Source organism: Pocillopora damicornis, chromosome 6 (assembly GCF_964200805.1).
Source record: "Pocillopora damicornis chromosome 6, jaPocDami1.2, whole genome shotgun sequence".
Lineage (NCBI taxonomy): Eukaryota > Metazoa > Cnidaria > Anthozoa > Scleractinia > Pocilloporidae > Pocillopora > Pocillopora damicornis.
In genome coordinates, this window is record NC_142675.1 from 15,597,501 (window position 1) to 15,624,430 (window position 26,930).

At 37.3% G+C, this 26,930-nt stretch overlaps 2 protein-coding genes across 2 annotated transcripts; one reads left to right on the forward strand and one right to left on the reverse strand.

Annotated features, from left to right (window-relative positions):
• Positions 1 to 1,433: 1,433 nt before the first annotated feature.
• LOC149044173 (THAP domain-containing protein 6-like) lies at positions 1,434 to 3,043 on the reverse strand. The gene is made up of 2 exons (XM_089208750.1): positions 2,768 to 3,043; positions 1,434 to 2,448 (listed from the first exon to the last, which is right to left on the reverse strand). Exons 1-2 carry the CDS (start codon positions 2,918 to 2,920, stop codon positions 2,224 to 2,226), a joined length of 378 nt encoding a protein of 125 aa, XP_089064876.1. The 5' UTR covers positions 2,921 to 3,043; the 3' UTR covers positions 1,434 to 2,223.
• Positions 3,044 to 18,197: 15,154 nt separating this feature from the next.
• On the forward strand, positions 18,198 to 22,973 carry LOC149044174 (uncharacterized). Its single transcript, XM_089209305.1, has 4 exons — positions 18,198 to 19,000; positions 20,131 to 20,229; positions 21,481 to 21,950; positions 22,205 to 22,973. Exons 1-4 carry the CDS (start codon positions 18,262 to 18,264, stop codon positions 22,442 to 22,444), a joined length of 1,548 nt encoding a protein of 515 aa, XP_089065431.1. The 5' UTR covers positions 18,198 to 18,261; the 3' UTR covers positions 22,445 to 22,973.
• Positions 22,974 to 26,930: the final 3,957 nt, after the last annotated feature.

A 26,930-nucleotide genomic window follows, 5' to 3' on the forward strand; every position in this document is an offset into this window, starting at 1 on the left:
TGAGGGCACAGAGGCTATCTTCGAGTAAATTTAAAGATGTTTGTGCCCGAAGGGCTGACTTTGAATCACTGGCAGTAAGGCAACTAAAGAAGACTGTGCAAACTGCAGCCATGAGGCATGGTATAAATACAGAAGAAGAGGCAGCGTCTGCATATGCTGACAGTGGAGATTGCAATGTTTTCCCTTCCGGGATTGTTATCAACCCATCATGTCCACATCTGGCTGCCTCTCCAGATTGAAGGGTCTATGATCCCTCTGAAAACAATCCCTGGGGGCTGATGGAAATCAAGTGCCCTATTACGGATTCAATCTCGCAGCTGAAATATCTGAAATGTGTAAATGGGGTTTATAAACTTCGAAAAACACATAGCTATTACTACCAGATCATGGGACAGATGATGTTGACAGGTTGTGAATGGGTAGATTTTTATGTTTATTGTAAATCTGACTTTCATTTAGAAAGAGTGAGGTTTGATGCAGAATTTTGTTCAGAGATGAAGATGAAATTAGACAAATTTTATTTTGAATACCTCCTCCCTGAACTGTTAAAAAAAGTGGGGGCATAGCCTGCTTTGTGAAGCATAGTTAAAAAAATCTGTATGACTAAGCCTAATGTTTTGATAAGTGCTTGAAATAGGATGTATGCTGCAGCAGCAGAGACAAATAATTTATGAAAGGATTTAGGATTTTTGGACTAAGTACATGTAACCAACTCATGTGAGCTGTATAGAGAATGTGATTTCGAACCTCCCTTACAAGGGGGCACCACCTCTATCCTAAAATCTTCTTGTGGGGGGGGGGGTAAGGAAATGTAATGGAACTACACAATACTAACAGGCAAGTTATAGTTTCAATATAGTGGCCCTCTAAAGTTTGTGAGAAGGCAGCAAATTGTCCATATTTGGTTTACTGAACCAGCCAACGAAAGTGGCAAAACTTTTTCAAAAATTTGGTATTCTTTGATTCGTCTGATTGCTCGCTCGACGTGAATACGGAGGCGGGCAATTTGTTGTGTTTCTGTTACTTCTTTTGAGGTGAACTGCAAAGACTTTGTCTTAGACAGGAAAGGAGGGATTGTCAATGTAGCTTTTAGGGTTTGTAATAAATCTTGAATCAGAAAACCCTTATCTGCCATGACCTCGTTTCCTTCTTCGATAAGTGACAAAATTCCACTACGCCTTGTTATCTCTTTGTCTGATATACTTCCCTGATATAAAGAATTTACAAATGTTACTGCACTATGAGGAGCTATTCCCACGAGGCATTTAAGGGTGGTATGCGACTTGTATGCAGAGTAAAATTCTGAGTTCAGAACCTTAGAGCTAGGCCTTTGGACTTTGATCTCAGAAAACCCTTATCTGCCATGACCTCGTTTCCTTCTTCGATAAGTGACAAAATTCCACTACGCCTTGTTATCTCTTTGTCTGATATACTTCCCTGATATAAAGAATTTACAAATGTTACTGCACTATGAGGAGCTATTTCCACGAGGCATTTAAGGGTGGTATGCGACTTGTATGCAGAGTAAAATTCTGAGTTCAGAACCTTAGAGCTAGGCCTTTGGACTTTGATCTCAGTGCAGTCTAGGATAACCCTTGTTTTAGGGTATGTGGTTTTGAAGCACTGAGGCATACTATTTTTTATCTGAGCAGTTGTGGACCAAATTGGCACTTGGCCAAGCATTGTATACAGAAAATTTGCCCAAGTTAAAATGATTCTGCTGACAGTACTTGTGCTAATATTGAATCTTACTCCTAAGTCTGTCTCCAGCAATCCCAACCTTAGTCTGATCATAAATAAAAACAGTTGGTCATAGAGTGACAATGCAAAATTGCCACTGCTGCGCCTCCGCTTGTAGTTTTCTTTGCCTCGTTCACGCTGAATCTGGGACCATTTTATCATGGTTTTAGCATAAGGTTCAACCCAGCTATAAAAGCTATCAAATCGTTCCTTTGATACAAAGCCTGTGTAAAATGTCAGCAATTCAGAATCTTTGGAAATGTTTTCAGCTCCAAACCTGGTCCCTTTTAGATCTTCCACCTGTTGCTCTAAATCACTGATTTGTGCTTTAAGGATTTCAATTTGTTCCACTGCACTCAATTAGGCGGGTTCTATGTTTTCGTTTTCCGGTTCGTCCGTAGCCATTTCTTCCATTTGCTCATCACTAGCACTGGCTCCCTGGCCTCCTGATCCAGTCTCCCCTTCCTCCATTTTGACATCCTGCTAGAATGAATCGACAAAAGATTGTCGTCGCTCCTCTTGTTCTTGCTGTTCTGCCATAGTTTTTAACTCTTGTAGTTTATTTTGTGGGCGGTCTTGGCTGGACTTTGTCCACTGAAACTGCGAAGGCACAACTCCTGGTTTCAGACGTATAAGCCCTGTTATAGTTTTAAACATATCGCTTGGCTTGAAGTGAGCAGAACACACTAGAGTAGAGCCTTTCTTGATCTAGGAAACGAGTTTAACACTCTGAATTAAATCGCTGATAACAAGGGAGAATCTCATGGAATATTAATAATCATATTCGAGTCAATGAAAACAAACAAACCGGTGCCATGTGCGTTTGACAGTTTCGGCCAAAATCGACCAAAATCTAATGTAATGAGTCTATAGTTCCTCTGGATATGAATCGAGTACGCAATTCACGTGTAAGAAGCAAGTAAGACGGAAACTAACTGAGTCTTAAATCGAAAAACTTCCCGAACATATATATCAAAAGTGCACACGTGCGTTTGACAGCTCGCTGTAGTCACGACTCGACACTCACCTGAAAAAGCGTCCCTTCATCTCGCTTTATCGCGGCAATCCACTTCGATCTCTGTGAAGAATTTTTAGGAAAGTTGAAAAACGACAAATTCTGATCACTTTCGTTTCGTTTGTCGTTCGTACAGTAATTTACACAGCAATGATCGTGAGCCATATTTGCGAGTTATTTCCACTCAAACTCCATGTAACGCAACCCTCCAAATGACCGCATGCCCGTCCACCCTCGTTTTGGTGCGGCACTCGATCCAAGATGGCGGTGCGTGATATCGGTGTATGACATAAGGGAAACCACCAAATCGAAACAAACCTTCCTTTATGTCGCCTCGTTCTGCACGAGTGAACGGAAATCTTTCGAAATCGCCTAACTTTGTAGTCAAGGCTTGTGTCACACGACGAACTACTCGGCTGACAGTTGACTCATCAAATCCTAGAAAACTATCTCTAATCACCTGTAGAAACGAACCCGAGGCAAGGAATCTCAGGGTAATGAAAAGGACTTATATTATCGTTGAGACAGCATGGTTCCAATCGTTTGTGATGTTATTTCGTCCGCAACAAGGTTAACGATGTATTTTACTAGTTCTCGTCCAAAACGATACATGTATCTAAATTCAGAGTCAGCACAAGACTCTTTGGGATTCAGCTGGCAGCGAAAAATTCTTTTCTTTATACGACGTTGATTGTCGGGCAAGGTACACCGAAGAAGATGTAGATTACTTTAGATCACTATAAATCGAGCGCAATAATAAACACGCAGGCTACGTAGTTCTTTATTGAATATTCTTTGTTCTGTGTTGTGGTCAAAAATCGACAAACATAAGCTCTTGCTTTTGTGATTATAGTAAATTCTCACATCGTTCGGCAGTGCATACTGATATTAACATACGACGCTCTAACTATTATGTAAATAGTTTTGAGAATACTTTCGTCTATGTTACGATCGCTACTCTGTACTCAGAGATCACATTTACACATTTAGAAAATATATTTCATAGTTATGGAACGAACTGAATTCCAACCATGGAACAGAATGACTGGATAACTCGCTCGACAGCTACATCTTCTTCGGTGTACCTTGCCCGACAATCAACGTCGTATAAAGAAAAGAATTTTTCGCTGCCAGCAGAATCCCTAAGAGTCCTTTTCTGACTCTGAATTTAGATACAGTAAAGTATTCCTTCCTTAAGATTTGTTTCGATTTAGTGGTTTCCCTTGCGCCAGCAAATTCGGCAAGTCAGTAGCGAACTCGAACGCAGCTTTTGAACTCGAGAAGTAGCGCCGGAAACGACGGCTAAAACCACTTTAGATCGAGCGCAATAACAAACATGCAGGCTACGTAGTTTAATATCTTTAGTTCTGTGTTGTGGTCAAAAATCGACAAACATAAGCTCTCGCTTTTGTAATTATGGTAAATTCTCACCTCGTTGAGCAATGCATACTGAAATTAACATACGACGCTCTCACTATTATGTAAATAGTTTTCAGAATACTTTCACCTATGTTACGATCGGTACTCTGTACTCAGAGATCACATTTGCACATTTAGAAAATATATTTTATATATATATGGAACGAACTGAGTTTCAACCATCGAGCGGAATGACTGGATAACTCGCTCGACAGCTACATCTTCTTCGATTTACCTTGCCCGACAATCAACGTCGTATGAAGAAAATAATTTTTCGCTGCCAGCTGAATCCCTAAGAGTCTTATGCTAACTCTGAATTTAGATACATATATCGTTTTGGACGAGAACCAGTACAATACATCGTTAACCTTGTTGCGGACGAAAAAAAAATCAACAAACGACAGGAACCACGCAGCCTCAACGATAATACAAGTCCTTTTCATTACCCTGATATTCCTGGCCTCGGGTTCGTTTCTACAGGTGATTAGAGATAGTTTTCTAGGATTTGATGAGTCAACTGTCAGCCGAGTAGTTCGTCGTGTGACACAAGCCTTGACTACGAAGTTAGTTTCGAAAGATTTCCGTCCACTCGTGCAGAACGAGACGACATTAAGGAAAATTTGTTTCGATTTAGTGGTTTCCCTTGTGCCAGCATATTTATATACGATCTGTTTTACTTATTTCTGAACTCATTATTTCTTCTTCTTCTTGTCGTGTATTCATTTATATAAGGTTTCCTTTTCTGTTCTTTGGTTGACATAGTTGCCATTGTTTTAATCATAGTCTGTGGTTGTACTCTGATCTATCGTTAACCGTGCTAGTTCACTGTTATGAATTACATTGCTTACCAATGTCTCTTCATTGAAAGGAACAGTTAAAACATAGTGTGTTTCATTAATATGTCCAATATTTATAACGGTAGTATCAGTTTCTGAGCTAACTGGACTGATATTTGTAATCGATGCAAACCCTGGAATAGATTCTTAATGTAGATTATCAAGTTGAATGCATTTGCAGCTGCTTGTATAAAAAGCGCATCAGCCCATGTAACATTGCGTAACATGTTAGCTAAATACCTTAACCATGATTGGTCTGTACTACTCTCGATCAATCTTGCTGTGGGTACACTATTATTGAGTATTGGACCAAACTGACACTAAACAGCCACTATCATTGACGTCCAGGTTGAATCGAAAAATATCGATGCATTTTTGATACTGCACGTAGCCTGCTTACGCTGCCTCTTCTGTTGAGCCTGCGTTCTGGTCATCAGCACAGATTAGCAAAATAAAAGGGAGTCGTAAAGTACCTGACGATGTGTTGTCGATGCTTTATAACTTGCGAATTCATTTTCTTCACTTTAGATTTGGCCTTCGTCACGCACTGAGCCAGCAAGAAGCAAGAGAGGTATAAGCGCGTATCGAAAGCTTGATGTTAATCACAAAAAAAACCTGTTTTCTGATTTTTTTTTAAGTTATAAAAGAATTTGTTCGTTTATTCCGCCAAAATTGCTCTCAGCTAGGCCTCCAGCAGGTGTTACGCCTTTTTCCCCATTCCTCACATAACAAAGCCATAACTCCATACCAAACTATGAGTCTCATATCATAATTCTTACTCAAGGAAGTGTGGAAGCTGTTACAAGGTTATTAACAATTTTTGGCCAAGATTAATTATTTTAACTGCAAGCCTTCTTAGAAACGATTGAGGTCGAAATCAAGAAATCACAATTACTAATGATAGAGAGCAGAAGTCAACCACATGTGAGTGAGTTCATTAACTATAAAGAGCAAAAGTGACTTGGTTGACTTGGTCTCTTGTCTGAATGACAGTTGAGTAATTGGCATAAAAGATACTGTCTGTTAGTTTACAATATGCAAATATTCATTTCACTCGAAAAAGTATTCATGCAAATCTAAAGTAAAAGAGGTTATTTTTGGCACTTCCGTGACCAAGTTAGTATTCAAAATGTTATTTAAAATCTTTTCAACATGATGCTTTGTACGCTAAACTGATTTACTATTCATAAAGAGGGTGAACTTCTTTGACAAATAGAGCATTGACTGTGCTTTGTTCTGTTGTAAAGCACGCCTAGAGCATGAGAGAATTGTTGGGAGGAACTCAAGACGTAGTCGACTGTTTCTCCTTAGGGTGACGTTACCATGTTCCAACCAATAGCCTAGCTCCATTTTCTGCATATAAAACACACACACACACACCCCACAATTCCTCTCTTCGTTCGAAACGAAAGAAACGGTAAGACTTGTTCTTCTTGTTACATGTCTTTGAATCATAGGTATTAATTAGTAGATATAAGAGCACAAAGTATGTACTGTAAAATTATTATGATGTACTCAATGCAATCATGGCCTTCCTATAAACATTTCATCTTAAATGTCTACATACTCTTTTCTTCGAAAAAAGGCGAAGTAAATCAACCTCGGTAAATCTAGCATGTTCGATTTTGAACAAGGAGACTTTTCATGAGAAAACCTTGATACGTGGCTTTTCGAACTCCTTAGATGCAAGGAAAAACCGCAGGCTGTCGTGTGTTTCACAGAGAGATTAGGGAGGTTAAAGTGCCTGGAGAACGGTTTGTAAGCGTCTTTGTCATTCCTTCCGTGTTCTCGGAATTGGTCGCCTGATTTCGTATTGATTTGGTGAATGTACATTCCTAAGATAGCGTGGTGGTGCAAGTAAACGATTCGAACTCCACAGATTGATAGAAAAAAAAAATTTTACAAACAAGGTTCAACAGCACAGATCTCCCAGCTAGTTGGCGGTTGATGATGTAAATTAAAAGTTTCTAGCGATGACGTTTCGAGTGTTAGCCGTTCGTGAAAGCGACGGGGTTGTATGCGTTTTGACACACTTAATGGCTAACATCACAAATTTCAAATTACTTAGCATTAGTACACGAGTTGGCGGTACGAGACCAGTTTTGAAAAGAGTTTTTGAAAAACCGAACCAACTCTATGCTACTCACCATATGATGATAAATATTTCATGCTTCCAAATATTTCATTTAGCATATAGAATCATATCACTTGATTGTTAAAGAAGAAGTTCAACTTACGATTCTCTCGTTTGATCACCACAACTGTGTTTCTATATTATAGATATGATTATGTCCTCTCTATTGAATAAGTACCGATATTTTTGAGAAATTGAATATTACATATCTTCACCTCATTGTGAATACTGATATTTAACAAGTTATGGAAACATTGATTCAAATTTTGTAATGTCCATAAGCATACCTTGTTATACCATTATCGTGAATGTAACGTTTGTCATCAAAACAGCTCAAAGATACTTTTTATATCTCATAACTTCCAAGTTGGTGGTTTTAATTTCGGATTGCTTTCATTTTATGTTACAACTGTCTGTTGTGAAATTATGTGTTCTTATAGTTTTCATACTTGATACTTTTTTTATGACATTCTTTTTTATTCCTTTCGCTGTTTAACTGCCTTTGTAACTGTCTTTCATTTATGAGTACATCTCAGATCTTAAACCAACAAATTCATTACTTGGAATACCGCCAGCTTCATCCTTAAGTATTCCAATAACCTCTTTGTTTCTTTTGTCAAAATATGGAGTGTTCTCTGGATAGTCGCTGTTGTCAAATCTATTTGTATTATTCCAAAAGTCTTTGTACACATCTACAGTTTCAATTTCATAAGTTAGATTGTCTGTGTCTGTTAAAGTAGTTTTGCTGTGTTACCATACTTTTGTTTGATTCAACTATGACGAAAATCATTCATAAGTGTCTTACTTTGCTGAAGAATGCACGTTCCCATAAATGCTGGCCGATTGAGGGTTAGTGTTTCTTTGATCTTGTGCACTGCAACTAGATTTTCATCGAATATTTTATCACCTACATAAGTTGGTTTTAAGCTATATTTGACAATTTCTCTTTACTATTTAAAAGTCTGCCATTGAATCTTTTCCCAAGGTTTTCCTTTGTTTTAGAAGAAATCTAATTTTTTATTTTTGAATTCTTGTGATGTATATTTAAATGATTCACTTGGTAGACTATCTACTAATTTCTCAAGACTAGAACTCATAAATTGGAAGCTGTCAATGAAAACTATATGTTTCCCAGGCATGCCATGCAGTTTTCCATTTAATTGGGTAAGACTTTAATATCCTGATTTAGTTTAGCAATTTGTTGCATAATGAAATGACTGGCATAACCTCTCAAATTATGTAAAATAACGAGAATCTTATCAGTCAGCTTAAAAGTTAAATAAAAATGTGAGCTGTGAGCTGATCCACCATATTTACCAGTTACATGACAATGGTCTCTTACAATAATATCTTTATTACGAATATGGCATTCACCAGCTTCATGAAAATTTCCTTTATTATCATCAGTCATTATTAATAGTTTATTGTGATTTTTCTTTATTCTTTGTTGATACCATTTTGAGATATTTTCCATGATTTTAGAAACAGCATTTTCTCCTCTACATTTCTGAACTGGTTTCCTGTATTCATCATCATAACAACATAAGACCTTAGGCCCATATCCACAATCTGTATTATTTAACAATTGGTTCATACGTCGGCGTGCGTTCATCGAGATATGAAGCACGCGGGAAGTTTGGAGAGCACGAAAGATGTGTAAGAGTTGCTCGAAGCGTAGCCGATGTCAAATCTAGCCTCTTGAGTGACTTCCCAAGTGCTTCATATCTCGATAAACGCACAGCTGACGTATGAACCAATTGTTTAATAACATTTTCAACCCGATGGTTTTAATGTTGCAAAAGGGTTACTTGCTGTTTGCAAGTCTTCGTTTTTTCATTTACGCAATATTTTTAAGATTCGCAAGTTTCTTTCGTACGATACATGTAAAACTCTAATTCATGCCTTTGTTACTGCAAGGATCGACTATTGTAACTCACTGCTCTACGGTCAGCCTAAATGTATCTTGAAACGTTTACAGAGTGTCCTAAATAGTGCTGCTGGGCTTATTCACCTTACTAGTAGATATGAGCATGTTACACCGTTGCTTATTCAACTTCATTGGCTACCAATTGAACAAAGAATAACTTTAAAATTGCAGTAATTACATTTAAGGCGCTTCATGGTGCTGCACCTAGCTATATCACTGATCTCATCAAGCCTTATACACCTGGTAGACTTCTTAGATCCTCCAATCAATTTTTACTTTCTACATCTAAATTTAATCTTAAAACTTATGGTGGCCGGTCTTTTACTATTGCCGCACCTTCTGTTTGGAATGCACTTCCATTCGAACTTAGATCTTGTAATTCCCTTTCTTCTTTGAAATCTAAGCTCAAGACGTGGCTTTTTAAAATTGGCTATGATGTTGTATAGAATGATGATGTTTTTATAGGATGACTATGTAGTTTTGTAGTTTTGTAGGTTTAGGATTTTGTTCTTATTTTTATTATGTAAAGCGCTTTTGGACCATTGGGAATTTTTATAGAATGACAATGTAGTTTTGTAGGTTTAGGATTTTGTTATTTTTATTATGTAAAGCGCTTTTGGACCATTGGGAATTAGCGCTCTATAAATACTGTATATATTATTAATATTCCCTCTGCTACGCTTCAGCGCGTTGATAATTTGGTTTCAGGGAAATATTTCGCTACGTTGTAAACGATCGTGTCTTAGATTGGTCAAAAAACTGACAGGTGAATTCATGCATGTAAACTAACTTTCTTTTCTGATTAAATACAAAATTATCTTATCCAATAGAAAAACGAAGATGCTGTTTCTCTAGGGATTTGTTTGCTGACGTCATGAGCGTGCACAATAGAAATATGAAGCACGCTCACGCAATTGAATTTGATTTACCAGCTATGTTATAATATTCATTGACAATCATACAGTTTTATGATTTTTCTGCTTATCTTCACTGCCGAAACACTGCAGACAATATGTACAAAACGCTTTCCATGTTCATCGTTACTTTGGTTCAACATAAATTTATTGAAGCCTTTTATTAGAAAGTAATTTTGATAACAATAACAGATTCATCTGATCATCGAATTTTTCTTAACATATGTAAATAAGAATCTTTTCTTCGTAATTGAATACATTAAAATTAATGTTATTTTGTTTCTCGATTTTATTGAAATGTTTCACAGATACCCGAGTAATGTGATAGCCGAGTAATTCAATTTTTCAACATGTTGTTTTATCAGTTTTTCGATTCACTGACGATATTTTTCTTGAGGGTTTAAATGTCGACTATGACATCATCTGAAACATTGATCATCATTGTTTTTCATGCTGACTAATCCTTTTGATGAGTTTCTTAGCTCACATGGTAGTCTGATATAAGATGCTCCTTTTAACGTTTCATATTTCATTATGTTGTCATAATTATGAACAATCAATTCGATAGTCTAACCTGATCCTTATGATTTCCAATTTCCAGTATTATTCAATATTTCCTGTTTTGATGTTTGTAATGCTTCATGTATTTCATAATCATTGATTATGATTTTAGATTTACCTTTGAAATAACCTGTCTTATATGTCTTTTTTATTACCAGACATTTTCGCGAAGATAATCCTAAATGTTTCAATGAATTTGAAACCATTTATTTCCAAAAGTAATGTTATAAATTATTTTTCGATAACTTTAATTGCAAACATAGTTTGATGCTACTCTGGTTTGCAGATTTAATGAATGTAACCGAAGAAGTTACAATTCATAGACCCAACGTTTCGACACTCCTCTCTAGTGCCTTCATCAGGGGTGATCTAAACGCTGCAGCAAGAGGTCCTTTTATATGATCACTAATTAGCGGCCTTTTTTTTTTTTCTGACGCGATGTAAATAGGCGTCAGGAAGCAAACCGCCATCGTCACGATTTAAAGGAGTGTGGGCGGAGTTAATATGCCAAGCCTCCAATAATAATATGCCAACCCAGTTGTTAACACTAAGTTACCTCCAAACAAAGGCATTGGCGGTAACGCCGATTAGTGGTGATAATTTTAGACTTATCCCACCCAATTGTATGGTTAGTTAGGCATGTTACTCCGATAAAGCTGAATTTTCCTTTTTGCAAAGGAAAACCGCTTTTTGGTGCTCTTTTAACCGTGTACCAAACTGACGTTTGGTCTGTCCGATGTATTCGTTGTTACAGTCATTGCAAGGAATAGAATGAATGGCGTCGGTTCGTTGTTCTTTCGTGATATGATCCTTAGGTTTGGCTAAAATATGCCCCAAAGTCTGAAAAGGTTTTTGAGCAACTTTAACGTTGTGGCTATTCAAAATTCTGTTGATGGGTTCCGTAACACCCTGTATGTAAAGAATAACAGCAAAACCAGTCGCTGGTTCCCTTTCATCAAGAGCGTTACTATTTGTAACTGGTTTTTGGCATTTACGGAGAAAAGTTTTCGTATAGCCATTTGCCTTTAGGACATTGGAAACATATTTCCTCTCCTCAGCCTTCGAATCGAGTGAAGATGGTAGACATTCAGCCCTCCTAAGTAAAGTTTTAGCTACAGACTTTTCATAGCAAATAGGGTGGTGAGAATCGAAGGCGAGGAATTTGTCGGTGTGGGTAGGTTTACGGTAGACACTTTTCTCTAAATTACCCTGAGCCCCTCTGGACATTGCATTTTGCAGTTTTTAAAGGGTCTTCTTTTATTGTTATTGTTATTGTTATTTCAAATGATTAGGTAAATCCTTTCAGAACTTTATCAGTAAGAGTTATTTTAGTTCTAAATATTGGAACTGGTTTTCCTACAACTATTTCTTTAGTTCTTGTTGCTGGTATTGGTTTGTTATCATCCCTAGATTCAGGTGGTGGGAGGATGATATTATCTTCATAATATTCCTTTTCCATTTGTTTGACATTCTTACGAGGTTTCCATCATTAGGATTCCATAATTAGTTTCTGAATTCTCGGAGTAGGAACTGGTTTGTGACCATCAGCAATTGCTTCAAAAGCATTCTGATACAAATGTACATTGGGATTTTAATCATTTCCTACGATCTAATTTGTTTATTCTACTGTATATGTATAGCCATAGATAATTCTTTAAATCATATGAAAATATTTCGTTTAAATAAAACAATATTAAAGATATTCTAAGCTGTATTAAAAAATATTATTTCATCGGCAATTTTGATGGTTTTTGTCTTAATATGACTGTGTTTGCCTGCTAATGAGTAATTTTTATAATTCTTACATATATCACAAAACCATTCTTTATTTAACATATATTTACTTTTGCTCTTAGTTATTGCATTTTTTTTTTTTATCTTCATCAGTGAAATATTTTATCTCCTCACCTCTTTTTCTCTATTCTTGTTTTTCCATACTATATTGAACAATACAAAACTCTTCATACGATGGCAAGGCTCCTGGAAGAAACGAACTCCCTTCTCACGGTTCAAAGCCGAGCGAAATAACTAATATTCCAAGGAACCACGTTTATATAGTCAAAACCAAGGTTCCATCATAAGCAATTTCAGTGATAAAAGTATATGAATGCTTCTGAATTCTCATTGGTTTCAAATTGACAAGTTGTCTCTCCAAATCGATGTCTTTCATTTTCAATTCGACATAAACAGGATGTACAGTTTTTCGGATTTCATATGTTGCGCTCAGCCTGCGCATTGATAATCATGACTGCCACAAAATTTACAACGCCATTCACTTTTATAATATTCTGTTATGGATTTAGATTTTGATCGATTTTGTTTTGATTTCTGATGATCATCAGCAGATTTTTTCCATAATTATTAGCTTTTGTCATATAGATCCTCGATTTTTTTATGAAATTTAGATTTTAGATGTTGATACTTGCATTTAATCCTATCCCTTGCAAAAACAATCCTATTTTATTTATATTTTATGTCCATTTTAATTTTATCACATCTATTTTTAAACTATTTTATTCTCTCAGACTTGTATTTTATGCTATAACATAATAAGAGTTGAACGCGAAGGCTTGCCTTTAGCGTCGAATCTCCACTTTTTATTGCCCGGATCGTCGCTTTGGTCATGTTTAACTGAACTGATCAACAAATCGATCAGCACAGCAACCAAGCTTGCACAGAGTGGGTTTTGAGTTTTGTTTCCTGGACAACTTTCCGCCACAAATCGTGCATTTGTAATACGATCGATTCTTGTCGATTATTTCTACATAGAGGGAGCTCACATTACTATTTACATCATCGTCAGAACGTGAATCCAAGCTATGCATCGTCCAAAAGCAGGAACCGGTCAAAGAAGTCAGAACGAATTTGTACGCTTCTCTTGAAACTGCAATCGGGCAAGCCCGCAGATTATCTCTTCTAGCCAGTGACAATTCCTAAAAGATCCACATTTGGCGCTCATCTTAGAATCTACTTTTCAACGGTTGATCGCTCGTGCGTCAACTCAGGACAGAGGACACAATTTTTCCCAATACGGACCGGCCTGGGCTAGTGAATTAAATTTTTATTTTTTTTTTTTTCTTAAACTCAACGGAATTCTTTCCAAAAGAAGCCAAATGGTTTAGGGCTGTAATTACCGGAAGATCTTCCATAAACTGGACAATTTTTGAGCGAGGAAATGGTACTTAAAATAGAGCCAAATCAAATTAAAAGAGAGAGGCTTTGCCGTAACGTTTTCATTTGCGCAACGATAAAGGTGATTTAGAAGGCTTCCAACAAACTTTGGAACACTGTGTCTGACACTTGAGCATACCCACGGAAAAAAGCACATGTGCACTTTTGAGAAAACAACGGAACTAGTCGTGGTAAGGACTGTTACGACAATCTTTTCTTGAAAATCAGTAAATGATCTTGCGGAAATTATTATTCTCTCTCATCGACGGTTGATTAATGTACAAACATTTACCTCTGCTCAGTAAGTAAATGGCAAGAAAATTAATTGCAAGTAAATTAAAACTTTTTATTCTGAAGTTGTGAGAGCTTGCTCGTTTGTCTGCTGCAATGGCAAGTGTAAATCTGGTCTTTCCTCCACAAAAACTAAATTTGAATGAGACACTTCAACTATACACAAGGGGCTTTTATACGACTTTCCTCGTGAATTCCTTCAGTTTCTGTTATGCGATTTACGGTACAAATGTCCAAATTAAACGGACTCGGAAAGACTCACCAAAAGCGTATTTGTAGTAGAACTGAAAACTTCGCTCGCCCTTTCACTACTAAAAAATTTTTTTGAGATAATTCAGATATTAAATGAATAACAGTTCCATCGATTAATTCAATTGTAGCTGAATACCTCACGTTTAAACTTTCCAGATACTTTTTGTGAAGGATTAAAATTAATTACAGACGGTTTTTAGGCCGCTTCTCAACCAATTTAATGACACTTTTGTTCATACAAATTCATTTCGAAACCAATATTTTTCTGAAAATACGGCCCGCGTAAGAACCAATCAGAATGCAGGATTCGTTACCGTGCCCTCTGCAAAAAAATAATTATGAGTAAGTACCGCTTTCTTTTATAAAAATTGTATGACAGACCTGACCCGTCGAAACAAAGGGTCTGGTCATTTTATCTTCCTCACCAATATGTTTTCATAAAGCTTGGTTTGTGTCAGAATATCTTAGCACTATATCTTCCCCTGAACCACATATTTTTCTTTTTGTCAATATATAAAGTTATCTCAGTATTTAATTCACCATCATTTTCATTCATCATTGGTATCCCACTACTAAAATCATCACTATATCCTTTTCACTTCAACAGAGCTCGTTTGTTTTATAATCCCTCCAAAAGACTTTGTCAATACCAAATACATCTTGTTTGGCTTTTAACAATTCTGGCTCGTAAAATGATTCTTTTATTTCTACACCATTCAAGTCCTTTCTTTTGTAAGTGATTGGATCATATTGGATTTTATGTACTGCAAATACTTCTTCTGTGCAGTTTGGAGTGTATCCTCTATAGAAATCCTTCTCTTGTATTAAGAGAGGATATCAGCATCCATTGCACAAATTTGAAATATTGTGGCAAGTCGCCCAAAATTCGATTTCACTCCTCCTTTGATATTTTTTAGCCCAATATATCCTAATAATTGTGGCGAAAATGTATTTTAGTTTTCGAGAAATGATTTTTTTCGTTCGACCGCTTAAATATGCAAATTTTTACCGTGAATATTACCCGTGTTGTGTGACCTCATGACCTCATAACCTCACTGGCATAAATCACTACAATTTGTAAAAAAAAATCTAACGAAACATTCTGATTTTGTTTATTTATGATTTTATTAGCTGTTTCGATTAAGATGGCGGCCGCGCTTGCGCATTTCGTCTATAATGGCGTCCAAACAATATAAGAAACTGTATGGAAATTAGTAAAATTTCTAAAATATAACAATCAGGAGCTCATGGTCCCGTCTGCTCTCGATCGAGACATATTCAGTACTGATTCTGCTATTCATCAAACCTCACAGGGACTCGATAAATAAAAACCACTTACTTCCCGAGCCAGTTCTTTTGTCATTGATCATTGACCTAGGTCGCCATACCGTTCTTCAAAATCCGTCGTTCTCCATCCAAAACAATCGCCTATTACAGGAAAGTGCATCAATAAAGTCAACTGCTCTCGATCGAATTGACTGCTACAGAGTTCGAAGCGTCCAAATATCCTATAAAATTGCCATTTCCTCCCATCAAAAAAGTTCCCAACGCGCCAGACTATCCCTTATTTTCCATGTTGAGTAAGTGACGGGACGCCATGTTGAAAACTATGACTGAAATAATTAAACACGAGCAACGCTGATCTTCGAATCGTCGGCCATATTTGTTTATGTTCTTGCAGGGAAATAAATTAGTTCTCGGTCCTTTTCGGAATAAAAATATGCCAGGCATTAAATGCAAATTCAGTAGTCTTAGCGCGAAAATTAAATTAAAGCAAATCAAAATTCTGACAGCGTGTCATCGCTCTGCCTCTTATATCCGTATGAGTCCTCTATAGGTGCGAGGGAAGGATAGAAAAAGACAGAAAAGGACATAAATAATTGTTTTTACAGACTAAATTATCTTGGATGTAAACGCGTTATGAAATTCATTTCGTTCTGAAACGAAACTCATTTTAGAATTATGTAAAAGGCATTTTAGGGACGGAACATTAGATTTTTGGGGTGTGGGGCGACTGGGGCAAATCACTTTTTTTTCCCACTAGGGGGTAAATCTTTGTTTTCAAGTGCTGACCGGGAGGGAGACTGAGGCGATCGGAAATGGGTAAAGACGCTTATCGTACCTTTTAACTGTTAATTAGTGATTCTGCCTCGCACATGAATGTTCTTATGGGCCTCGTCGTTCAGCTGGGCGCCATTCTTCTATTGAGGGGCTGTAAGGACAGTTCGGACACCTACTTTTGGCAGGAAGCAAACATTTTCTATCATGTCCTGTAAATAAAGTGAATCAAATACTAGTCAATGTCATCTTTTAAACAAATCAAAAGTAAAAGCCATAAAGTAGGATTTATCAGATATCAAATGGTACTGACCTTTGAAGTTTCCCTTAAACATTTTGCACTTGAAATTATCATTTAATGGTCTTGAAAAAAAGAGAGGCTGCCGTAACAGAAGGAATAGCCGGTTACCTTTAGAACTTCAGGATGACTTGGAAATTTTCGTAGAAATTTCTACGCTCTACCAAAACCCGCGTTACAAAAGTTCATCTTTGAGGTCTTTACTGGATATTCAAAAGAAAGCTAGCCTGTATCATAAGTTGTACTCGGCACCGGCTAAACAACACTTGAACAAACTGTGCACAGCATTTTTCGCTTGTCGGTAAGCTGGAACTCAAACCTACTTGAATGCTTGTCTCGTTAATATTGTAACTTGTTCCCTGAAACGTTTCTATGTTCCGAAATTACTGTATGTCGTATCTCGTGTAGATATTCAGGTCCGGCTGTGTAAATTGCTTAACGATGAATTTTCACTCCGCTTCGGTCGTAAGGCGTTGCGCGTGTCATATGCTTTTGGCGGTCGGAAGTAACACTGACTTTCGGTCGCTTAAATTAAACAGAAATTTGAGTGCGGAAAAAAAAACTCCCACAGCATTACCGAAAAGCGGAAAATTTAAAAAAACAATCAATCCATTGACGCTTGTTAGGTAAGAGATTAGTCATAGCCTTATATCTAACGCGCACTTAAGAAATAAGCATTGATTATTCTCGTCCTAGCTTTTATTACAATGAGAGGGCTATGAAAGCCACTAAAGATATGTGTCTGAGATACATTTTCACCTCACTGAAGGCGTGTATAGAAAAACTTGGGTAGAACCAATCCATCCACACAACCGAACAATACACATACTGCCGAAAGACATATATCAGTGCATACTTGCAACTACTCTTGCATGTCTGTCACACTTTTGATATGATATCCTAAACCCTCTATTCCTCAAAATTTTACGGCTAGCTGTGAAATTTTCGAAATACATTATATCTTCTTTGTGATCTGAAGCCACGCTCCCAAACAAAATTAGTGAGGACACTTCGCCAGAGCAACGTCTACAAAGTTCTTTCACCATCTCACCCTTCAAATGTTGTTAATTACCAATGTTTCTATACCATCTAGCAGACCAATATTGAGAACGGAAGGAGGTAGTATGTGTGCCAACAAATGTGCTTGGGATTACAGATAACTTGCAGAACTTTACTCTTCTTTTAGTTGTTTTTGTTTGCTTGTTTGTTTTTTTGTTTGTTTTTTTTTTTTTTGCTAATTCAAAGAGAGAGAGATCATTTATACTCAGTAAACCTAAATATTCACGGTTGTTAGAAAGAAATTGGTCGTTACTAATCACTAGGGAAGGGAGTCGAAGAATTTTGGTCGTGTCGCGATAAAATCGACCTGATCCCCTTACAATGCTATGTAGTATTTTTATGATCTCATTAATGGGTGATTGGCTGTCAATTTTATTAGTTTCCCCTTCATACTCTGTTGGCAACGACTATACCCCTTTGTTCCCCTTTAAAACCATGTGATTCCCCCCCAAATCCACCGACTCCCCCTCTCTCTCTACTGGCAATGATTAATGACTGGTTTCTTATGTTTTCCTAGGAACTCAACTTCTTAGCAGTTTCATCTGGAATTCGTTATTCAAGTAAACTACCAGGTTTGACAGCGGTGATGGGACTAATAGAACGTTTCTGCTTTTTTAGACGTTTGTCGTTACTGCGAATCACCTTTGCTTTATGCTTTGTGGTGTCATTTTTTTTTATTTCAAGTCTGTTAAAAGTTACGCCATCTAGAGATAGTCCACCAATTTTTTATTTTGCGAAAACGAACAAAACGGACGAAACGAACGAAATCGACGATTTCCGTCGTGAGTGGCTACGTCAGCATCGTGCGCGCTCGGACTGGCAAGCCATAATCAAACCGTGTTATGACAATATGGCCTGGGGAAAGGTGAAGGCTGGATGGGGAAAAGTTAACAGAACCAACGCCTTCACAAGTAAAATAATATTTCAGGACATCAGGCCTGCTGAAGAATATAGTAAGATTTTCATCCAATCAAAAACTTCGGATAACAGAACAAAAGTAATCGGTGGAGACACCTGGAGAGTCCACGTACGTGGCCCATCAAGCATTGCGGCCACTGTTTTTGATCACAACAATGGAACTTATGAGGCTCTGTTTCTTATTATGGAGCCTGGTATCTACCAGCTGTCAATTTATCTGGATTATAGTCTATGTGATGGATTCAAGGACCCTCCACGTGACTGGTTCATAAAAGGGGACGCTCAAGGCAAATATCAGAAGGAAGGTCTTCTAGGCCCTCTGGATGATTATTTGGTAAAGCCCCTTCAGGGCGGAAGACTTTTCGAGATAAACGTAGCAAGAACAAAGATGGACTTGAAATTAGCCGGTAAGTAACCTGGAGGCTTTGACCGCGAACGCTTTGTAGGGGTGAATGTGTCGCTTAGAGCGCTTTTCGACTAATTATCGTAAAACCAAAACTAAGTTAATCAAAACGACCAGTCGGATGCAGCGAAAATTCCAAGAGCAGCCAATGAGAGCTAAATGCAAAAATACGTAAACAGCTTCAAGCGCGGGAAAACGCGAGTGACCAATTCGCGATTGGTTCGAGCCTTACATAATTAACGAATTAATTGTCCAACAGAGTGGAATGAGTGAGTGAGTAAATTTTACTTCCACACCAAAACCTCAAAGTATGATTACGTCATACTACGAGATAAAAAGCAAACCCAAGAAAAGCTCGAATTACCCTCGACCCTTAATTGAAAATTGCGCTCTGCAGCGATCGTATGGCTACAGTTGGTCTTGGATATAACTGCGGTAGGAAATAATGCGTTAAAGACCTCGAGCGTACTTTCTTAATCAACCCTTTTACTCTTACCTTCAAATATCATAAATCCTTCATGATTGCCATACGCTTCTTATAAGTGTAAGTTTGATTTGAAATCACATACATGTTTTCAAACCAAAATTGTACTACACTACGTTCAATAAAAACTTTACTACATCAATTTTGAAATTGTAAAATTCAATAGCTCCAATGCAGGATGTTTTAGTCTGTACAAATATTTTATTGATCCAGTGCTGAGCTGTTTCATGAAAAGTTGCAAAAGTTGTCTTTCATTTTCCTGAAATTTGATTGGTTACTTTAATCTAAACAAGCCATAAAATCTGCTCGTTTGGTTTACTTTAGTAAAGCTTACTCATAGGCTGAGATAAAGATGGGATCTAGAGAAAAAAAATGGTGCGGTTCTTGAATAGATCGCACCGACAAGAGCCAATAAGATTGCAAGGACCACCAGTGATTTCAAACGGGATGAAATAAGTTGTTCAATTCAACAATATCCCACGGTTGATTTTTTACTTTCTTCTCATTACGTTTCTTCTTGGAAATGCACTAATCCTGTAGTAAGAGATTTATTACTGGTAACTCCTGAGAATGTTAAGGTTCATCTCTCAATAACCTCGAGAATAACTGAATTTCAATTTATCGTTTATTAAATCTTTTTTTCCCTACAGACAGACTTCATTCTCTAGACTCTTGCTCCTCCACTTGCAACAACTTGTGGGAAGGATTTGGTCGATGGAAGAATGACACCTGGAGGCCATACCTTGAAGGTAAGAACTCACCTGTCATTAGCCAAATAGGAGGAACCTGGCCATAATTTCCGTTCTAACAAAAATCAACAATAATAATGATAATACTAAGAATAATAATTTTAATGATCATGATAAAACTGGTGGAAATTTTGCAACGGACATTTCACTAGATGACTCTTTTTTTTTCATTGTTTCTAGGTCGAATTAAAATTTGGAATGCTGATTTTTGCAAGCATTTAATTCAATTCGCTGGCATCGGGCTGTGATTAGCTCTAGTAATTAGGCTTAGAAAGATGCATTGACTACGAACAGTATCTCCTTTCGGTTTAGACCGTCAGGCCAGTTAAAAAAAACAGGAAATTTGAGACTACATATGGCTACTGCTACGGCACAACTTTTATGATATTAAAAAAAAAACTAGGGGCTGTATAATAATGCTAAAAGGTAATGTTGTAGAAGATCTCTCTCATATGCAAAACAGAAACTTGCTGCATCCCACATATTTTTGAGAACCTTATTTAACCGAAGAGAGATGATTCAAGAATCTAGTAAATAGTTGACACTCAACCAATAATTAAATGGTAACAAATAGTCATATTAACAATAATAACAATAATCATAATTTATAGGGGCTAGCTCAAGAACCTCACTGTTCCTCGACAGTCTATTCTCTAATCTCCAGTAATGATTAAACTATGCTTTTTTTCAGTTTATTTCAATTTTATAAATTATTTTCTTATTTCATTGCAATTCTATTTTCGCGAGACTTTCGTTTCCTCCAGCAAGGTATTCCACATGGTAGGATATTCCACCATTCCATAATTCCACCGTTCTATCATTCTGTAAAATAAGGTCACGCATTGAACTTTGGATCTTTCTCGCTTCGCAAATTTAGCACTCTTTTGGCAATAAGTCGCTGATTGAAATGATAGAATGCACCTCTCTTCATAGGAGGCAATACTCAAAAGAATTCGGCGAAAAAAATGATATTAGCGCGCCGCGTGGAACTCTGGGAGTGGATTTCGTGCGCCCGACACTCCCAAAGTTTCGTGCGGCGCGATGACATTTTTCTTCAGTGGCGCGAAGGATTCCGCATAAAGGAGGGACTGTTTATGATCAAATGGATGAATTCAAATTTCGTTCTTTTTGGACTCGGTGCTCCCTCGACATGAGGGATTTTATATATCATTTAGTTTTTTCAACGTCGTCTGGCAGAAGAAACTTGTCTCATATTTTTCACTTTTCTTTTCAATAATTGTTTCCTTACAGAATCATACAACTGGTCCTTACCAGCATACCACAACTCTTCTGGAACTTTATGGGTCTATGGGGATTCATTAGGGCTTTTCTTTCATCAAGCAATCAGCTCTCGACCCCTGTGTAAAAGGCTCTACTCCAAATGCAAAAACAGTTATAACTGGCTCTATCCAAGAATTGATGGCAAAACTGAAAAGGATTTAGGCCTTGACTTCCGTCCTGAGAAAGTCTTGAATGCTATTCGCGATGTTCTTCATACGACAGACCTACAACAACCTTCCAGTGTATTACTTTTAAACCTTGGACTTCATTATCCGTACAGCCTTAATTTTACAACTTTCCAAAAGGTCCTCGGGATGGTAATAAACTTGTTGAAAGAGACAAAGTATAAAGCGAAGGTCATTTGGAAATCAACTACAGCTATATTCAAGCATAAGGGAACGAAGTTCAACCCAACAGATAAGAGATTCCTCACACCGCAGGTTAGTGCATATTTCTCTGTAATGATAACCTTTGACTGGTAGTATAGTATTTGGGACCACAATTTTTCATCGCCATAGGGGAAGAGAGGGAGATCAGTCATCTCTTAGAGATTTTAAAGGGCGACTTTAGAAATTTGACCGTTATAAGTTAAACTTTTGCACAGCCTTAAGGCAGGACCAGGTAATCTTTATTGTGACACAGCTATAAGTAAAGACCGCTCCCTTATCTTATTTTTTTAATTTTTTTTTTTCAGCGTATTCAATTGTTCAGCACATACGCCATGTCCACCATATGCCAGGCGGGTTTTGATGTCATAGACTTGTATCCGCTGACCCACTCGTATCCGGAGGGTACGTTCCCTAAGGACATATCCCACTATCCACACAAAGTGTTTTTCCCCCTCGAAACGCTTTTAGAAAAATATAAAGTAAACAAAAATCAACGAATAGGAACGGATGATAACAAGGTAAGAATTAGACGATGTACCAGCTGACCAAAAATATGTACAATTATCCCCAGTCTTCAGAGGTCAGTTTAAGATGTGCCATCTATCGCAAGTTTTATCTTTTTCTCTCCAGACCTGACACACTCATCAAGTTCCACTCCCCTCCTCACTGTTTGTGTTGCTGTAATATGAGCGTTTTAAGCCTTTTTTTATCGTCCCCCTCAACTTTGGAAGAGCTAAGCAAATTAAAACTTGACGCCGTTATGGCATTATATTGGTAGCTAGTCGAGGGGAAATATATTCTAGTATTGGCATAGCATAGCTACAAGCCGAGAAATTTCCGAAAAGTAACTGTCTTAGATCAAAAGTGCTTCAACCAAATTTGAAAAACAGTCGATTGTTGTATTTAATTTCAAAATACTAAATTTCAACTCCATTTCAGAGTCATGATCATGTAAAGTCACAAGGATATCAATATCTAGAATAATAAGCATAGCACTGCAGGATGAATATAACAAACAATTAGAGTGGTGCATATCATTCTCTGGCAAAATAAAACCGCAGGTGTATAGCAAAATGCCTTAAATATTGAATTCATTGGCCATCTTTTTCTTCTTATCCTACTTCCAAAGCCATGCGCTTTTTCGCCAAAGCTCGGCTCACACGAGGGGACCAACTGCATGGACTTGTTTCAGGAACAAGTTCCTCTAGATTTTTGCGCTTACACTGAAATTCCGGGAAGCCTTGAGAAGGAAAAGGTGCGTTTCTAGCTCTGAAACCGAATTTACTAAATTCGCCGCAGAACATTGAAGTTCACGTTCTCGGCAATAAAACAGGATAACGTTAATCTATAAAACAGGTCAGTCATTAACAATTTCGAAAACGTTGTTTCCCCCTAAGGTTCGGTACGCTATTGAATCAGGACTGAAAAAAAGCAGCGGTTCAAACTGAAGGCCTTTAGTTCAAACAAATTAGAGATTTATTCTTCAGGCCATTTCAACTAAAATTAGAACTGAATTAGAATTGATAGCGGGGCCATGGGACCTAAAATACTTCTCTGTGATTGGACGACGTGATTGAATACACCACTTAAGCAGTAGTGAAAAAAAGGCTTGAAAAAAAATTCAGGCCTGTACAAGATTTGAACCCATGATCTTTGCGATACCGGTGCAGCGCTCTGGTTATTATGTTGGTCCAAGATAACTTTTTTTTTTAATTTTCCAGGCCTTATTTTCACTACTGCTTAAGTAGTGTTCATGACCGCGAAGATCGCTTCCATATTCATATCTTTATCCGCAGTTCACATGTATGATTTTCATATATTTACGGTCAGTTATTGATGAAGTACCCTGTTTAAATTTGAAAAGCTCTTAAACATTTTCTTGAAGAAAATCCTGTATAAAACTTTCCATGAAAAAAGGAAAAGTTCAGTTAATAGAAATATAAATGACAGGCTAAAACAAAATAAAAGGCTTGACTGGTTAATGCTATAAAAACAAACCTTACCTTGTGATATCATAAAAGAAAATACAATGACAGAGTGATTGCCACTGTAACAACATCTAGATTTTGAATGAGAAACACTCTGTTTTTAAAATATCCTGATAGAAAAAATTATTTCTTCCTCATAAACCTGAGTAACATAGAAAGAATTTGGAAGTTTTTAGAAGCTTGGGAAAGTGAAAGAAAGATCTCATGGTACAAAATGGTAGATAAAGATCGATACATGGAGAGATACATGGAGAGAGTTTTTTAAAAATCATACTCTACCCTTTGGCTGAATTACGTCAATATGGCAGACAGCTCACTTGTCCAGGATTGTAATCAATGAAATTACAGTCAATCACTTTCACAAAACAATAGACAATTAAACTCAAAATCAATATATACAACAAACCTTGCACACACAGTTTAGTTTAGTTAGTAGTAACTTAATAATAGCTTCTATTGGCCCTCTCTTTGTTTCTTACTAATGACGTTGCCTCGCTATACTGAGCAAGCTATGCGAAGCGCTTGTTCTTTTGCTGCGTGACGTCACACTTGCAGTGATTTTTGACACCCGCTCATAACTAACTTTCGGAATTTATCGTCATTTGTGCTGAAAATGGACAACGACCGCCATCATCTTACATCATGCTTAGCAGCCTGGCTCCTTGGCTGTGACTGATGAAACGTCTGCTATTTATTTTCATCCCTTGACGATTTGCTTAGATAGTTGATAGCACCACGAAAAGGCATCCTCGACTCATAAAATAGTTTTTCTTTTCAAAAGTCAAAACAGCAGCCTTTTGTGAAGCTCGCATAATGGTTATGAATTTAAGGCCAGGTTACTACGATGTTTTTACAATGGCGCTGTTCAAAGTCAAATCTCCGAAAAGCTTGTTTGCCCTTCGGCATCTCAAAAGGCGGATGGTTACGATAATTCAATGTACGATTTTCATTGGTGAAGACACATACCTCTTACTGGTCTCTATTTCCCTCTCTTTGATGGCCCAAAACGAGGTTCCCTAAATTTTAAAAATACGGATCGAGAAAACGAGCTTATCAAATACCTGGGTTCAAGCAGAGGCGATGGTTTCGGTTCCAAAAAATGAAATTTTAATTTAGAGGCCTGGGCAGTTTAATGAGGCCCGTTAAATTCCTCAATCATGGTGAAAGTACTAAATCACAGATATAATTAATAAAAATTTGGATCAGGAAATACTTCCTTTGTAAAATAAACTGAGTGCGACGAACAAGTGAAATTGGTTTGATTCCCAATGTGATAGCAGTTCAGTCGAACTCCTCCTCTCTCTGTTAACACTTTGTGACAGTTCAATAAGTTTATAAACAAACAAAATGGCTCATCATTGAATGGGTTTAGCATTTTATCCACTGACTGAGCCTAGAATAAAGGATAATAAGAAAAATCGCTAAACAATAGTTTATCTCTTCACTAACCTCTTTGTCTACATTTTTGTCTGACAATCAAAATGAGCATATGGTTTAATGTTTCGACGCCGGATTACATTCATGCAGTACGTTCTCGTGTTGATATCGTAATCCTCAAGATTCTGCCTAAAATCTTCGGAGAAAGTTCTATTTCTGTTCATTAAAGAAGCTTCCTCTCGAATTGTATCATATAATCTCTCCAGTTTGTGTTTTCGCTCTTTAAAGACCTCTGGTATGGGCGATGTTTTGGTTTTCCCGCAGTAACAGGCACAAACATCAATGCCTGGCGTCGAAATATCAGTTCTATAGAAGTAAACACGTACCTTTGCTCTGGCTACCAGCTTTTGCTTTCATACTGCGAACGGTAGATTTATGATGAAATGCATTGAAAAGACCATCATACCATACTGTTGGTATCATGAGGGGACTGTCCGTCTTTTTACATATTTTCTTTCGTCTCTCATTGGTTCAGATGGCCCTATGATGCCATTTGTAATCCACAACGCCAACTACAGGCTCGTACTCTAGGAGCCATTGTTCGAAGACTCTAAACGGCAGAAGCCTATTCATTTGTGGCGGAACGAATGAATCGAAGTGCAGCACCACATCATCATCCGTAAAAATGCAATATCGTTATTTTGGGGATCTCGTTATTGCAGCAAAATATAGCACATTTCGTCCTGTTGCCCATTCGGTATTGGTATCGAACAGATAGGGGATGTGAGGCGATTTTCGCACTGGACATTTAGTACGAAAGCTAAGCACGATGACCTCACAGTTACATGTCTCGGGGTAGCCGATCTCGGAAGACGAGATCAAGTTTGAAGGAAGAAATTGTTCTGTTTGAGTGAGATAAATGAAAACCTTTGGAGATGAATTCTTTCTGTGGCTGTAGCTTGAGTTGGAACAACCTTTCGACTGACGATCTCACCTACAAGGAAAAGGATATTTTATTTTGACAGGATAGTTTATTTTGAAGTATTAGCAAGTCTGACTGAACCGGCATGCTTTAATTTCAATTCGGGAAAGGAATTACTGAGTGGAGAGGCCTAAAAAGTCTCATATCAAATGACCAACCGCTCAAAACAACTCGATTCATTGACTTGACCGAAAAAAGATTGACCAAAATTTGAAAAGTGAACTCCGTCTTTGTTAGAAATATAGTTAAGTTCTCTTCCATTCTCTATGACCAGTAATAGTTTTCATTATAGCTGCACACAACTTTTGATCAAATAGATTTTCGATTATTGAAATAATTCTAACAGGTTTGAAGAAGATTTTCCATGTATCGTACAAATTACGACGAAATGTCATATAAAAAAAATGTGCAGCAATAGGGCTTTTCAGGCTGTCTTCGCTAGTTTTGGCGAGCGCGAGGCTGCTGCTTAGCTTCGGAAGTCGAAAAAGCCATCAAACGTCCCTTAGTATTTTGCTCTTCATGTGAACATTTGCATGAATAAAATTCATGCTCAGCCATAGGAAAGACACGAGATGGAACCATTCAGTGTCCAATTTTATCATTTCAAAAAGAGAAATACAATCGTTTCCCAGCACTTACAGGGAATCTTGTAGACTACGCCATCCTGTTTTAGTTAGCTCGACA